This window comes from Schistocerca serialis, chromosome 4 (assembly GCF_023864345.2).
Source record: "Schistocerca serialis cubense isolate TAMUIC-IGC-003099 chromosome 4, iqSchSeri2.2, whole genome shotgun sequence".
Classification (NCBI taxonomy): domain Eukaryota; kingdom Metazoa; phylum Arthropoda; class Insecta; order Orthoptera; family Acrididae; genus Schistocerca; species Schistocerca serialis.
In genome coordinates, this window is record NC_064641.1 from 410,462,541 (window position 1) to 410,479,040 (window position 16,500).

The 16,500-nt window shown below is 42.9% G+C and overlaps 1 protein-coding gene across 1 annotated transcript in view; it reads left to right on the forward strand.

Moving 5' to 3' along the window:
• The window catches only part of LOC126474500 (zinc carboxypeptidase-like), a 146,893-nt gene that overhangs the window by 75,601 nt on the left and 54,792 nt on the right, over positions 1-16,500 (forward strand). Inside the window, exon 4 of the mRNA XM_050101970.1 lies at positions 10,260-10,481. Within this exon, the coding sequence (XP_049957927.1) occupies positions 10,260-10,481 (222 nt within the window). The remainder of the gene's footprint in view (positions 1-10,259; positions 10,482-16,500) is intronic.

Consider the following 16,500-nt stretch of genomic DNA (forward strand, 5'->3'; position numbering starts at 1 on the left):
ATGTGCAGTATTACAGGCATGTGGTCTGAGTCCAGATCGTTTTCAACCGTTAGGTTGAGTGTACATGTAATGCCCTTTATGAGGGCTATGTCTAACACGTCTGGCCTATGTCGGGCCTATGACGAACGTGGGAACGTCCGGTCCAAGTATAATGTAGTTTCGGCCTAGCGCGTGTTCGTACAGTTTCTTGCCGTTGGAGGTTCGTATTCGTGAGTTCCAATCAGGGTGTTTTGCGTTGAGGTCTCCAGCGGCTATTACCCGCGGTGCTATGTTGAGTACTGTGCTGATATCGCGTGTTACTATGTGATTAGGAGGATTGTATAGCGATACCAGTGTGGTGTTGGCTCCGTTGAACTTGACCCTGACGGCCGTAGCCTCTAGTCTTTCAAGTGCTGGGAGCTCGATGTTCGTGTGGTCTATGTCTCTGTGTATGATGATTGCCGTGCCGCCTCCCCTCCTGCCATCCGCTCGGTCGGTACGATAGACGCAATAACCTGGGAAGTTTAGTTGTTTGCGAGGCGTAAGCAGTGTTTCGTTCACAAGAGCGATTCGGATACCCTTTCGCTCTGTGAACGCGGCCATCTCGGCCTTTTTGCTTGCGATCCCGTTGGCATTCCAAAACAGGATCTGTGTGATTGTGTTTAAGTCTGCGTTTCGGGGCTGGTGTGGTGTATTATCCATGTAGTAGTGTGAAAAGCGGTGTGATAGTGGCTTGGAAGCTAGTCCAGTTGAGCGTACCCGACATGAACTGCATGAAGAGTTGTGAGACACACCCCATAATCTTCGAGACTATTTCGGTGGTCGTGCGTCCGGGGAATAATGTTTCCATTATTCTCTGGAATGTTGTAGTAATGTTGGTCATGTCGGCCTGCGAGTTATTGGTCGTGTTAGCGGCCGCTTGTTCCAGTGTTGGCGTTTGGTGAGGGCTGGCCTGCGAGTCGGTTGTTCGTGTGGCAGTTGTGGTCGCCTGTGTATTCTCTGTGGTGAGTGGGTGTGTAATGTGAGTTGTTGAGTTGGTGTCCGGGATGTGTTCGTGGGTGTTGGTGTTCTGTTGCCTGTGTGGTTGTTGTGGTGTGGTCGTGTTCCTCGTGCTTCGGCTGTTTCTCCTTCTCCTCCTCCTCTGGCGCTGTGGTTGTCCCTGTGTAGGTGCGTTTTCTGTTGCCTGTGGTGGGCTGCAGTTCGCGATCTCAGGGGGTAGGGTGTTGTTGTTGCTTGTTTCGTGTGGTGTGCCCGGTGCGGGTGTGGTGTCAGGCGTTGTGCTTGTCTGTTGTGTGTCTGTTGCTGGGGGTGTTTGCTGAGCGTGTTCTGAGCTCTGGGGCTCCTCTGACCGTCCCGCGCTGCTGGGGCTGCCAGCGACCACTCCAGCGAAGGATATTCCACTTCTTACTGGGCGCGGGGGCGGTTTTGGAACTGTGATGGCGGTAGGTTTCGCATGTTTCGCGATTTTGCGCCTCAGAGCTGCTTTGTAAGCAATGCACCCTCTGTAGTTTGCCGGATGGGCAAAACCACAGTTGGCGCCTTTGCGAGGTGCTGTATGGGGGAGTTTGCAGCGTTGGGTTGTGTGACCGCCAGCGCAAATGCGGCAGAGGGGTGCGAGACCGCATCTGATACCCGCGTGCGCATAGCGCTGGCAGTTGTGGCATTGTTGGGGGGTGCGCGGCGTGTTGTAAATTTCTACATTTACGACCATGTGAAGAAATAACTTTAACTTCAGCAGGTCGCGGGATTTGGCCGTGTCGGCCAACTGCCATGTAGTTGTGAGACGGTCTCGCTGTGCCGAACTCTGACATTCGGTTTACCCGAATGCACTCCCACCCGAGAGCAGAGAGTTCATTGTGTTCTGTGTCGGTCGGGGTTCGTGAGTCTATCCCCTTTATCACGTACTGCTGAGTTTTTTCCAGGACTGTCCTGTACGTGAAGTGTTCTACCTTCCTTTTTTTGAGAAAGTCCAGTAGATTCGTGTAGTCTGCTTTGTTCGCCACGTACAGTGCGGCGTGTTCCCCGGTGAGCTTGGAGTAGTATGTTGTGGGGCTGTGCTGATTGTTAAATTCCTTGTTTAGGAGACTTAGGTCTCCGTAGTTGTGGATGATGACCGGTGAGAAGCCAGTCGCGGTGTTGTTTGTGTTCTGCGTAGCTGTTTGTATATTTGTGGTTGCTGCAGTCGCAGGGTTGTTTGTGTTGGTCCCTGTGTTGTTATTGTTGTTTGTTCGCGGCGTGGATGGTGTTGGCAGCAGCGCTCGGCCGTTGCCTCGTGAGTTTGTGGGCTCACTTGTTTGCGTATTTGGCTGCTGTTTGCGCCTTGGGCCGACCTGCTGCCACGGCCCGTCTTCATCTGTGTTTGTTGTATCCTCTGTCGGCTCTGGATCCGGTTCCGTCGGTGCCTGGGCCGCCGGAGGTGGAATAGGGGGCATGTCCTTCTGTTGTTCAGCAGGTGCCTGTGTGTGTGGTGTGGGTGTTTCTGTTTGTGTGTTTTCACTGCCCATCAGCTCTGCGATCAGCTCCAGCTGTTCCGCGATCTGTTTATCCTTCAAGGCAACCTGCTCTTGGAAGGTGGACAGTGGGACGGAAATGATGGCGGGAGTAGCCGGCATTACCGCCTCTTGTGCTGCAGCTTTGCTGCGGGTGAGTGGTGGGGAAGCACAGGAAAGATCGGACATCTTTGCTGTTTCGGGAGTATTTATTTATTTGGATAGGGAAGGATGGATGCACGACAATTTTGCTCTTTTTCAAGAAGCGACAATATTTGCTTTTTAGCGAAAGCGCTGTGTATCGTGTTCCTACAGAAGAGGGGTGTCCCTACGACCTATCTGCGCGGAGTGCAATGCGCGGCGCAAGAGAGCGCGGGTTGAAGAGAGCGGCCTACAGTGCGCGGGGTTATCCGACGTGAACGGGCCCCTGACACTGAGATTACCCTACCAAAGAACGGGAGAGTCCCGCTGGGGAGATTTACAACCGAAGTTGCAGGAAGTTGAGCCGAAGCTCTTGCCACTTAGCGCCCGAAAGCGTTAAGCGGCTTGCGCGGGTTCGTGCCGCTCAGTAGAGCGTCACTGGCAGCTACGCCAGTTGCAGCTTGTTAGAGACCACTCCGAGGAGCTATCAGCGGGCAGCTACGCCAGGTGCAGAGAGCAGCGTTCCGCTCGGGTCGGCTGCTCGACTGCGAGTAATAATGATAGTGATGAAGAAGAGTATTTATAAGGAGACAAGATGAAGATTTCTTACTCTGCAGATACTGAAATTGGAGACATCTTCCTGGAGTGCATTATGCAACAAACAGATAGATGCAGTACTGATGTAATGACTACAAAGCCGTTGCATAATAAAGCTTGCAGCCTTTGTGTACAGGATGTACTTCATAGTGGGTGATGCGACAGACTAGTTTTTCTGCGAATATGAATGTACTGGCTATTACTGCAATTGCTAGTTGTAAATAAATATATGTTATGAAAAAATTTATTTTTTAACCTTATCGACGTGCGACAGCATACACACAAACACACACAGACTCTCCCTCTCTCTCTCTCTCTCTCTCTCTCTCTCTCTCTCTCTCTCTCTCTCTCTCTCTCTTAGGTAACTGCAGCGTATACATCATTGCAACACCAGCGTTAGGCCAGCATAACTTGTTCCGTACCAGTCGCAGGACAACCATACACTGCTTTCTTCTAATTGTAATTGAAGCACTTCCCCACAGCCGTGTATTCCAGTGGATCATGAATCAGCATGCTACCCTCCATACTTCACAGCAAGCACAAGCTGTCAAGATCATCAATGGAATTGCATAATTCTTTTATAAAAGACGCTGAACCGCTCGAGCATATACTCGCTCCTAAGATAACAATGAACATTATATTTAGTGTCAAGGATAACATTATTCATTATACTGAAACCTATATATTTGCAGCTATTTATAAACTGTTCAGCCAGTCATCTTAGACCTCTCAGATGGTGAAGATGTTGAAGTACAGCAGTAAGACAGTCGTTATGTATGTATTAGTAACGATGATGCAATGAAGAACGCCAACGACAGTATATAACATGATTAATAATTCGTTCTCCTTATGGGCAAGGCTCCGCCACTGCAACAACAACAGTCGCCTGATGTAGAAATGAGGTTGTATAAACACACAGTTTAAAAAATATGGTGCTAAAAGTGAAGTGTGGTTATAAAAGGGGGACTTCCCACAAACAGTTAAAATATTTAATGAAAAGGAGTGCACACATCTACAGAGCACATCTCCACAAATCTAATGATTACAAGCTATTCAGTATAACGTGATCTAGGTTCTAGAGTGTCGGCTAAGCTGGCAGCCCTATGTCGGCTGTTTCTACAGTGTAATATATATGTTGTTGTTGTTGTGGTCTTCAGTCCTGAGACTGGTTTGATGCAGCTCTCAATGCTACTCTATCCTGTGCAAGCTTCTTCGTCTCCCAGTACCTACTGCAGCCTACATCCTTCTGAATCTGCTTAGTGTATTCATCTCTTGGTCTCCCTCTACGATTATTACCCTCCACGCTGCCCTCCAGTACTAAATTGGTGATCCCTTGAAGCCTCAGAACATGTCCTACCAACCGATCCCTTCTACTAGTCAAGCAGTGATACAAACTCCTCTTCTCCCCAATTCTGTTCAATACCTCCTCATTAGTTCTACCCATTTAATCTTCAGCATTCTTCTGTAGCACCACATTTCGAAAGCTTCTATTCTCTTCTTGTCTAAACTATTTATCGTCCATGTTTCACTTCCATACATGGCTACACTCCATACAAATACTTTCAGAAACGACTTCCTGACACTTAAACCAATACTCGATGTCAACAAATTTCTCTTCTTCAGAAACGCTTTCGTTGCCATTGCCAGTCTACATTTTATATCCTCTCTACTTCGACCATCATCAGTTATTTTGCTCCCCAAATAGCAAAACTCCTTTACTACTTTAAGTGTCTCATTTCCTAATATAATTCCCTCAGCATCACCCGACTTGATTTGACTACATTCCATTATCCTCGTTTTGCTTTTGTTGGTGTTCATCTTATACCCTCCTCTTAAGATACTGTTCATTCCTTTCAACTGCTCTTCCAAGTCTTTTGCTGTCTCTGACAGAATTACAATGTCATCGGCGAACCTCAAAGTTTTTATTTCTTCTCCATGGATTTTAATACCTACTCCGAATTTTTCTTTTGTTTCCTTTACTGCTTGCTCAATACATATAACATTCTAAAATATGCGTTTTCGTACCCGTATATAGTGTTGAAAAATGCCCAATTTTCAATTGTCCATCGAGTTCGTCCAATTTAGTCCACTGCGAGTAATGGACTTTACGGATGGTTTTCTCAAAAATGGAGAGGTATTGTGCCTAGTCTCATATTTTAGACTGTGCGCAACCGACCTGTCAAAAACGAGCGCAGTTCATTGGACATGTCTGAGTTCTTCCCCCTGTGAGCGCTACAGAGCGACGTCTGTATCTCTGGCACTCTGAGGGTGCACACCGCACTGGAAGTATGAGAAAACCAGTTGCTCGTCGATACCATGCATTTGTGTGAATTATTTTCTTTCTGCTCCTGAAAGACGATATCCATACTAGCAGCCCAGACTGTGTTACTGCACAGGCGTCTATGCTTCTCACAGGGGTCGTACCTGACATAATCTATCTTTGGACAGAACGAGAAGCTCGGCTCGTTGAATATGGCATTCTTAGTGTCGTTTTACACGTTCTTTATATCGCGCAGCAAACAGCAAATCAGAAATTCTTACTTTCTGTGCTGACGCTGCATCTGCTAAATATACGGTCAAGTCACATTAATGTAATCATCGGTTACGGTCGCTTCAACGAGCAATAACCACTCACAGACGGCAGGTGACGTTAGTAACAGTGCAGCGTATATAGAACGCGTCTGGGCAAAGCGGAAAACAGTGCAGTTGTTGTCGTACTAAGGAAACGGAGCTGTTTGTCTGACGTCTAAAAGGGCACAATCAGTACTTTTGGGCCAAGGATGGAAGCATTTGCGAAATTTCTAAGTTTGTAAACAGTTCGTATGGTGCCCTTCAAACTCGACACCGAGGCAACTGTTGCATACCACGGACCATAGCTGACAGAGGTGAACAACGAGTGCAGAAATGTGTGTGGGCGAATAGTCGTCCATTTGTTGAGCAAATGACCACCCACTCAACCAATGGGCTGGCGACAGTGTCTCCTCAACGACTGTTCAGCGAACGTCGCTGCATTTAGGCCTCCGCATCAGGTGCCTGGTTGAGGCACCCATGCTGACAGCTGTTCACTGACGACGAAGGCTGGAATTTGCACATCAGTACTGCAGCTGGACGTCCATAGAGTGGCGACAGGTAGCCTTTCCCGATTAAACGATTTTTATGCTCCATTGGACAGGTGGCCGTTTGCGTGTACAGCGTGAAATGTTAGAAAGCAAACACGCAGTAGCAATTAGGGTTTGGGGAATATTTTCGTGGCATTCCCTGGGTGACCTCTTCATTTTGGAACGCACAATGGATTATCAGAAGCATGCATGTATCCTTGGGGACCAGGTCCATCCTTAAATGCAAGTAGTTTTTCTTTCGTACGATTCCACCTACCAGCAGGACAATGCAATGTGTTACAAGCTTGCAGTATACATACGGGGGTCAAAGAGCGGCAGGACGAGTTTACCGTGTTCCTCTGGCTGTTCAAGACATGGATCTTCAACCTCAGCAGCTGGCCACGGCACTGGAGTTAGAATGGTTTCACATCCACGCTGTACCTTCCAGAATCTCATTGGCTCTCTTCCTGCATGTCTCGCAGTTGTCTGCGTCAAAAAAGGTGGTTATTGAGGTTTTTGACAGCTGGTCTCATTAATGTAACTAGACAGTGTACGAGCCGAATCATTTGGCAGTACGAGAACTTCTCCTTCTCAGTACCTAAGCCAATCTTCATAACTAACGTACACTTCATAACTAACGCGTCGTGGGCAACCCGTTAAACACTTGCGAATCGTACGTGGCGTTACTTGTACGACACAAATGGTTGCGTGGGAAGAAATACAGAGAGGCTGGTTGCTATCGCTGCTTAGGCTACGCTCCGTTTCTCGGACCCTAGCAAAAGGTACATCATTTTAAACCAGAAGAAGAGTTAGGGCTGGCACCGCAACGAAGTTTGAGAAAACCGTTGTGCTGTGTAGCCCAGCAGATCGGAGTGTCTATAGAGTCATGCACTAACTCAAACTAAAATCTTAGTAACGGTAGTGCGACGATTGCACTTTTCAGAAACTGTTTTCCGACGTTGATAGGCTATTGCAAATTGGCTGTTATCAATCTGTGATGATGAAGATTTCAATAGTAATTTTTTTAGTGTTTTTACTTTTTTTTTTGTGAAAACGGCTGCATTTATTGGGACATATGAACTCGCAGAACGACGCACGTTTCAGTTTTAAGAATAAGTATATCAGTAGTCTCAGCATGACGTGCAAGCAAAAGTGTTGTATGCAATTAGCGGAAAGACCACAAAGGTAAGATAAGAGAGATTAGGGCTCGTACAGAGGCATATAGGCAGTCATTTTTCCCTCGTTCTGTTTGGAACAGGGATAGAAGATGCTAGTTGTGGTACGAGGTACCCTCCGCCACGCACCGTATGGTGGATTACGGAGTATGTATGTAAATGTAAATGTAAATGTCTTATATGTGACTGCCTAGTGATATCTTCGCATGCCCATGTGAGAAGAATGTGACACTGTGGCAGGTATGTAATGTCTCCCTCGCAAACAATAAGGCTGAATGCAGACTACAACTTCAATTTGTTTAGACGTCTTTAATGCCAGATGAAACGCTGACTAAAGAGGAATTGTGTAGGAATTTACAAGCTAATCGTAATGGAGAATACATTTCTTCTGATAATTTCAGTTTTGATTCCTTATGGTAACCCTGAGGCTAGTTGAAGGAAGTAGGAAATCCATTGAGGAAAGCATATAACTGGTACTTGAGGCAAAGTAAAAGTAAGTGACGAAGCATAACGTTTGGAAATATATTAACTTCGTTTTGTATTGTTTATGAAACTCTTATAGAGTACGACAGGAAATGACCTATCTGTTCCTAACTTCTTAATCTGAAATACTTCTCGATCTGAAACATTTATTGCTAAAACAGTTAAAAAACAAAATAAAACAACACGGAAATTGAACTTAATTGATGATTGATTCGATTAAACCTACGGTTACTTCTAAGTATATTTTTATCCAATGAAGACTAACTTTTTACTTTGGTGAAACCAAACTGATTTAAGACGCCAACACAGCTGTACCTAGTGTTCGTGGAGGCAGAATTTTCTTTAACGAAACAGTGATTCTTGCAATCATTTTTAAAGAGGTTGCAGCTACTCACCAACATAGAGGGTGACAATTTGTGAGTCTAATTCCATTCCTTCAGCACGAAGTGTTCAGCAGTATTTCACATGCGCTATTTAGCACTACCTATAGTTATATTTACGTCAGCTGACATTTGACAGTGATCAGGTTGGATAGCTGCTGCGAACAATGGAGCAATGTCAGATTGGTATTGTAGACTCCCAAATGTCGCCGATTCAGTAGCACAGAGCGTCATGCTTGCTAGTTATCAAGCAGGAAAAGTTTATAAGTCTCGAAAATGTCATACATAAAAGAGAAAATAGAGCTCTGGCAATCATTAAAGTGATAGAGAGTTTTCTAAAATGCTTAAAGACTTTATACAAACCTATTATATAACTGAATTTAAGAATTTTCATGGGATTTTTTTAAATAAAGGATAGATAATTTAAACTCCATACTCGTCCCAATTTAAATATTGACAGAATTGCAAAAGAATGTCATCTCCCGAAATTTGTACATATGAAATCCAACGTGATACCAACCTTTGGTAAGATCTATTACTGAGCGAGGTACGTTGGTAATCAAGGAAGAAATTGGTGTTAGTAAGTTACACAGTTATGGAAACTATTTCGCTTGGACAAATTAAAGTTAAAAACAGATTTCTATCGTGGTTAGAAACTACAGAAATGTAAGCGATACGTACATTTCTGATTTTGTAATGTGGTTTTTGTAGAACATAGAGACATAAATGGGATTTTCTATCACTGTGAGGAGTGGAGCGCAGCGGTGGCTGCCTACAAACAGTAGTTGGACACGGCAGTGTCGCAACTTTGGGCCTTAAATGTCAGACAGCAACTAACTAAAATTAGGCTGCAGCTACGGCGATCTGCAGGTAAGACTGTGGGGCCGCATTCCGCCCAGAGAGAGGCAGAGCGTAATCGTACTTCATGGCACCCTGGTGGCTACTCTGGTAGCTGGCTGTGCTGGGTAAGCGTATCCTTGTTCCACTGTTTATGCTTCTGACTTTCCACGGATAAATTTATATGCTCGGAAAACTATCGCTGTCGCTTCTTAACGTGCCGTGTTTGCTTTCTGCAACCCACATGAACACAAAAGTGGCTAAATATCTTCGACATACTTATTGTAACGTTGAAATCAATGCTAGATGTTGGACAAGCACCCCAAGGTTTACACTACAGACAGTGACTGTAGATTGCCAGTATCGACTAAAGTACTCATCCGCTCACCAGGCGCCTTTGTACGGCCACACCAGTATAGCACAGGTGCCGCGCGGCACTAGCTCAAGCAAGAGCACTTCTCGAGTGCCGGCAACACTGCGCAGGGCCAAACACTGCCACGGGTAGCATATGCCAGCGGAAGGCTCAGTCTGACATGAGCAGCAGACTGCACAGCAAGCGTTAAAGGATGGATGCGCGAGATTACTTACCAGTGGTGTCAGTATTTGCCATCATCACGTAGAACTAATATATGGTGACAGAATTACTACATCAGTCGTGTTTGCAGTACTCTACCTTTTAAAAACAATTCAATATAGGAAAACGGCAGAGTGAATACCAAATTCAACTGGCTGTTAACTCAGCAAGACTTGTAGCAATGATCATTATAGCTGGTAAAATGAATCAGCTAACATCATCAGCTGCGCTCATTTGAAATCTATCCTTTAATTTAAATGAGGGAATGCACAAAGGGAAATATGCTAGTACAGGCAAACTGGTACAGAAATATTTCTACCCGTGCTCCCTGCTAACACTCATCTGCATCTTCAATAAGCTCTTGTTATAACCAGATTTGCTAAGGAAAGTTTTAAGAAGTGGAATTAAAGAGGAATATCACTAAGCATAAAGCGCACAGTTCTGGAGATTCCCATAGAGCGAAGACTTGGTTAATTATCGACCTACTGTAGTGCTCAATGTTCAAGAATCGTTCAATATCCACAGAGGGGGGAGCCAGCAGCGACCAATGTCGTGAGGACTACGCTGGACCGAAGGCGTTATCTGAGTGTGAGACAAAGGCCATGTCAGAGTTCCTGACCAGCCTGGGCAGCGACCTACAGGTCTACCTGAGTTTCCACAACTACAGGCAGCTCCTCATCTATCCCTACGGTTCATCTCACGAAGTCGCCGACAACGCCGCTGAACTGGTGAGCAGACCAACATTTTTCGCAATCATTCGAATTGCTTGAAAGGCTGCCAGTGTCTCTGTCACTTGCATTTGCAGTAGTGCACTATTAGAAAAGATGGAAATTTTAGTGGTTGAAATACAGATACGTAACTGAATCAAAGTTTACTATTTTGTACTTTTTTTACATAATTAATTGAAGCATTTGAATAACGATTTTTCTGCTTGTTCCTGAGGCAACAGAGAGACAGAAATTAGGTAATATTGTTCGTTAGGTACGAAAATATATCTCGATGATTTAAATTTCGATGTTATAGTTATTTTCACTAATATGATGTTGAACCTTAGTCCATTTGTATGAAGAAAGGTCCTCTGAACACAATGTGACCTCTGCTGGAAGGTAGCTAACCAGGTGATGATACTGTAACGGATGTATACAGTCCTCTTATAACCCACTATCAAAGCAGACCTATTTTTCGTGGGAACTTTGATGTGTCATCGCAAAAGAAAATAATGTGAAACACACCAACACGAGTTGCCTTCCTGGGACTGTCTTTAAACATGAGCCTGCAGGGACCATCCAGTCTCACCTTTACTAGTTTCCTGTAACAGCCAACTTCTAACGTTCCAGTCAAATTAGTCAGTGTCCACTGCAATGGACCACGTGTTGGCAGCCGTGTTGACGAAATTGTGATAGTGGCAGGTAATGTGTTCAGAGGAGTAGTCACAGACTCTGCTATAGATTGTAGTGTTTCCCATTAGCACGCTTAAATTACCCTCGTGATTTACGTCGGTGGAATGTGAGCCACTGGCCCGCAGTCAGCATCCACACGTCGAATACCACAGCCTAGAATTTAGGTAAGAGGACATCCATTGTCACTTCTCATCATTTGATTCCTTCCTCTCGTTCATCTCAATCCTACAATGCCTTTTTAAATACCATAACTTATTTATTTTTCAACGTTTATTTCATTCGTATTTGTGCTAAATAGACGAACTTGAAGACATATACTACTGTACTCTTTTATTCCTATATATGTAGAAAACATTTGTTTGTTAAAACACATGTAAATCTGTTGAGTACAATATTTTTTACGTGTGTCGTCAAATTGGGGCATTTTTGTAGTATGACCGTGATATGGCTTTCCTGTTTATCTACATCTCCAAGATTCAACTTCATTAATCAATGTACCAATTTACTGCTTGATTCGCTCCTGTAAGCGTATACGATTAAATGGTTCCGATGTTAATAGAGAGTGGACTCTCTTTCTTTGAGTTCCAATTTGGTCTCAAGTTCCTGAGTCGACCATTTATTGCAATAGTGCTAAGGTTTGTCGTAAAGAGCAGATAATTTCACGTTTTCTTCAAAGAAGAAAAAAATAGCTTAAATGCTGGTACAAAGTTGATCAAGACATCTAATGATGTGCATATGTTCAAATATTTAAAGACGGCAAAACTCTTCAATGTGGTTTTAACAAGCATAAAAATTATAAAAAATAATAAAAGAAGCCGAGTGAAAGTCATATGTATATTACTAGTTGTTATATGAAAAATACGTGAATTTGATAGAGGCATTTTGCAAACCGTCTAGCGAGTGAGGCAGGAGAGTCTTCCTGAGAATCTCAAAAGTTACCTAATTAGTCAACACGAAGGGGTATTTTCATCTGTTACAGCACAAAATGGCTGAGAAAGCAGTCAAAGCTTTGGAATCCAGATACGGCACCCATTATGGCTTTGGCAGCGTTGCGGATGCAATCTGTAAGTATCTTGCACTGAGGCAGCAACTCGCTCAACTTAAGTCAACCACATAAAAAGTCCTTTATGAATTTAGCAGTACTATCTCTTGACGTAGCCAGCATATTTATCTGTTAATCTTACCAAAGATAGAGTTAATATATACGTATATTAGGTATTCTTTCCGTTCTGTACTTGTTGTTAACGAACGACTTTTTTTATTTCACCTGGCAAGAATTGCAAATACAGATTTCTGCAAATACAGATTTCTGCAGTTCTGTGGTGTGCTCTTCCCAACTGAATTTATTATCAAGTTGTAATCCCAGGAATTTAAGACTGTCAACCTCTTCTATCTGCTCTTCTTCGTGTTTTATGCATATGCTGGGTGGAAACCTCTTACAGGTTCTGAATTGCATATAGTGAGTCGACAGTTAGGCCTACATCTGCCCCACGAGAATAAATTGTCTACGTGCACGAAATTACGTATGCTGTGTGGAGTAGTCGACGCAAATCAAGATATTGTCCTTCACAGATATACAAACTGAGACACTACACACACTATTTCCATAACAACGAGTATAATATTACCAGCTTAAAAACATTAATTTATGTTGTGCTTTCTATAATTTCATGTACGACTGATGGAATCATTCTATGCGAGCTACATCCGACAACAGGCAGCCATAACAACGTGATTCAATCGCATATGAACTTCACGCAGTTCTACTCTTCAGTAAAGGCAAGCACAAGAATGACATGCTAACTCATTGCACATATTAGTTTGTCTTTGTAGATAAGGTTAGTGTTCACAATTGTGGAGAGATAGTCTGGGGTATAGAAACTGATGTGTATTTTCTTGGGGTAAAGCTGAATTGTGTCCAGAGTAAAGTAATTAGAACAACAGTGAACAAATGAATTCTAATCGTTAAAGCCAGATCACAGTTTGAAATGCAGAGGGAACGGGAAGAGAATGTGCAGCCCAGTGGTGATGAACAAAACCCAGGGCAAACGTTAGATGCTGGCCAAGGAAGATGCAAAGCATATGGCTGAGCTCTTACATCAAATGAAACATTTGATGGATACCGCAGCTAGTTTAGCTGCAGAACAGTCTCACAAATCTGCTATTCAAGCGAATATTTCCACGACAGTTGAGAACTTAGCTTCGAAAAACTCCAACATGTCTGCTACTGAGAGGAAGCTGTTCGGTGATAAGCGAATATGTCAGCTGCGCAGGTGGCTAGTTCTGCAAATGTAGAAACCATAGCTGTGGAACTGGCAAATATTGTGGCTAAAGTAACAAACCTGATCACAAATGTGAACAATTTAGTTACAGAACAGTCAGAGTTAGCCGAGAAAGTTAAGGGTACGACAAATAAAGTGAACGAACTGCCCACAAGGGAAGATTTTGTTAAACTATTAGCTGATGTGAGTACTTTGACAAACGAGCAGACAGAAATCAGGATAGAAATAAATAGAATCAAACCCACGAACAATTTTCGATCGAAATAAACAGAGTAAACAGTGAAATTGAAACCGTGTGGTGGAAACAACAAACGGTAGAATAGAGGTACAAAACCTGGCCTCAACGGCAAGGGAATTAGCGTCCGGATGTGAAGGGCGACTGGAACAAAAGTTCCAAGAATATCCAGTAGCTTAAGCGATAATTAGACGACTGGGTAGTGAATAAGGAACAGCAGGTGACTTTGTCTGTTAATAAAGGTATCAAGAAAGCGGCAGAGAATATAGTGAGTGAAGGCCTACCATTATCTTGCCCACCATTATCTTGCCAAATAGATCAAGAGATGTGTCAGGATATGTCCAAGGCAATGGCAGTCTGTGGGCGACTGACAATAGACAAGTATCACAAGTACGAAGAATTTGAGAAGGCATTCCTCAATAGATATTGGTGAAGAGGCATTCAGAAGAGACTGAAGAAGGAAGTACATAACCCGGTTCCCTTCTCTTACTGAAAAGGGGACTTAAGGAGATACTTCGAAAAATGTTTGAATAAAGACAGATATTGGGATCAACCAATAGATCATCAAAGTTCAGCTTCTGATGGAGATCAGGGAAAGACTGCTGCATGTTTCAGAAGATAAGCTGCAAGAATTCATGTCTACAGTAGATTTAATCAATTTGCTACGGGAGGAACGAAGAGGAAGAAATAATTACAATAAATCCTGTCAAATGGAAAATAGGCAAATAGGTTATAAAAGTAATAAAGGCAGAATGATTGGAAGACAAATTAATAATTCTCATTGAAACTATATGAGTAATGGTTACAACAATGGAGCAAACTGTATGAAACAGCAGAATAACGGAAGAAATTATGAGCCGAACAGGAACAGACAGAGGCGATTTCAAAGGAGGTACAATCCGGTATATAATGACCATAGAAATCAAGGACAAAGTAATCAAACTATGTAGGAGGCGAGGCCAAGGCCAATAAATTATCAGTCCAGGCAAGAACAACAATCGATCATAGTCGAAGCAACCGATGACAACAACGGACCAATCAATTTAAACTGAATCCGACCGAATTAAGCTCCAGAGGTTCCGTCGATAAAAGAGTAATGGGTGGGGGGGGGGGGGCAAGCAATCACCTGTAAACTGTTTTAGATACAACTATGGAATGAGGATCATTGAGGAGTTAACGGAAGACGTAAATCCTGAGGAACAAGTTTCTAGTAAAGTGTCGTTATCAACGACTCGTGCCGAAATATTAGACATACCTATCAGAGTAATCTTGGATACCAGAACTTCGAAATATGCGATCTCCAACAATGTATTTAAAGGACTATCCCAGAAGACAGAGTTAAGAACGTTGCCGATACGAAACTGTAAGATTATTGGAGCCTTAGGTACCCAATCACAACCAGTCAGGATACAAACTTTGTTAGATGTAAGAATAGGAAATACAGCAATAAGATGCGTGTTCCTAGTAATTCAAAAATTAATAGAAGATTGTATCATCGGATTAGAGGCTATAAGGGAGAAGGATTTAAAAATAGACTTCTCGTCCGGTTAAGTCAGTTTTTGTGATAATGGGGGAATGGCACAAGTTGATCTCATCATGGAAGAAAGGAGAATTGGAAATTACTGTCCTGGACATGGTATTAAGCTCATTAGAAAAGAAAGGAGATGTAAAGTGCAGAAGTAAAGGAAGCAAGATACTTGGAATAGCAGAACAAGTGGAAGAAAAGGCAAAGGAAGCTGATGGACTGGAAAACGAACAAAATGATCAGTTGGTAGTTTTTTTGAGGAATATATCCAGGTTTCTGAAGAAAGGCCAGGAATTATTAAGGTATTTACGTGCCATTTTCCTCATGTTTCCTTATGAGACGTATTGTAATAAATCTCATCCAGTTCCGTGGAGATTGAAGAAATCAGTAACAGAAGAAATAAAAAGGATGATAAACTGTTAGTTGTACCTAAAGCAGAGGAACTGATGTTTCAAAAGAAAGAAAAGAATGAGTAGGTTAACAGTCTACCAAAAGTGCCACGTTATAAGCCCACTTAGAATGAAAAGAATAAGTTGGCTTTAGTGAACATCACAGAAAGGGCCAGAAACAGAAAGATAAAATAAGACAATAAATTAAAGAAAGCACAAACTTTTGCTGTGGCGGATTGCGTGATGTTGCACACTCATCCACAGGCATCTTTATTGAAGAAGAGGAACAGGAAATGGCAATTGTTATTTGTTGGACCGTTTGAAATAAGAAGGATTCCACATCCAGGGGCATATCTATTGGCCTACCCAGTGACAGGAAAGGTGAAGGGACTCTATCCACACCATGATATTAAAAAGTACTATGCAGAGTGAAAATTACAATTTTCCCAGTCTCTAGTAAAGTTTGTATATATTAAGGAGATTTTATTTCATTGAGTCTTTAAGTGTAGGTAGGTTTAGTTAGATAAGTAAGTGTATTAATGTTTGTTTACAGCAGAACCACAGAAGGAAAGCTGGTGCTGATTGTATACTTTTATGTGTATATGAATAACTTTTGTGTGTATTTCCTGAATGAATTTTAATGTTTGTGTTCATATTCTCGATTAAGTATAAATAGTAATGTAGTTCATGGGTGATAGTGTCAGTACCTACTGGAAGCAAATATTTTGATAGGAAATGAGACCAAGTATCTCTGGACACTGAACCTCACGCACTTGTCTGAGAAGTATGCTAAGGCAGAATTATTTTTTTCTGGGAATACTTGCCAACAAAGAGCAGCGGTGTGCATGTTGTCTTGTGGTTGGTTTTACTGCAATGTGGTGGACCTATGGTATACAACCAAATTTTCAGTGTCATG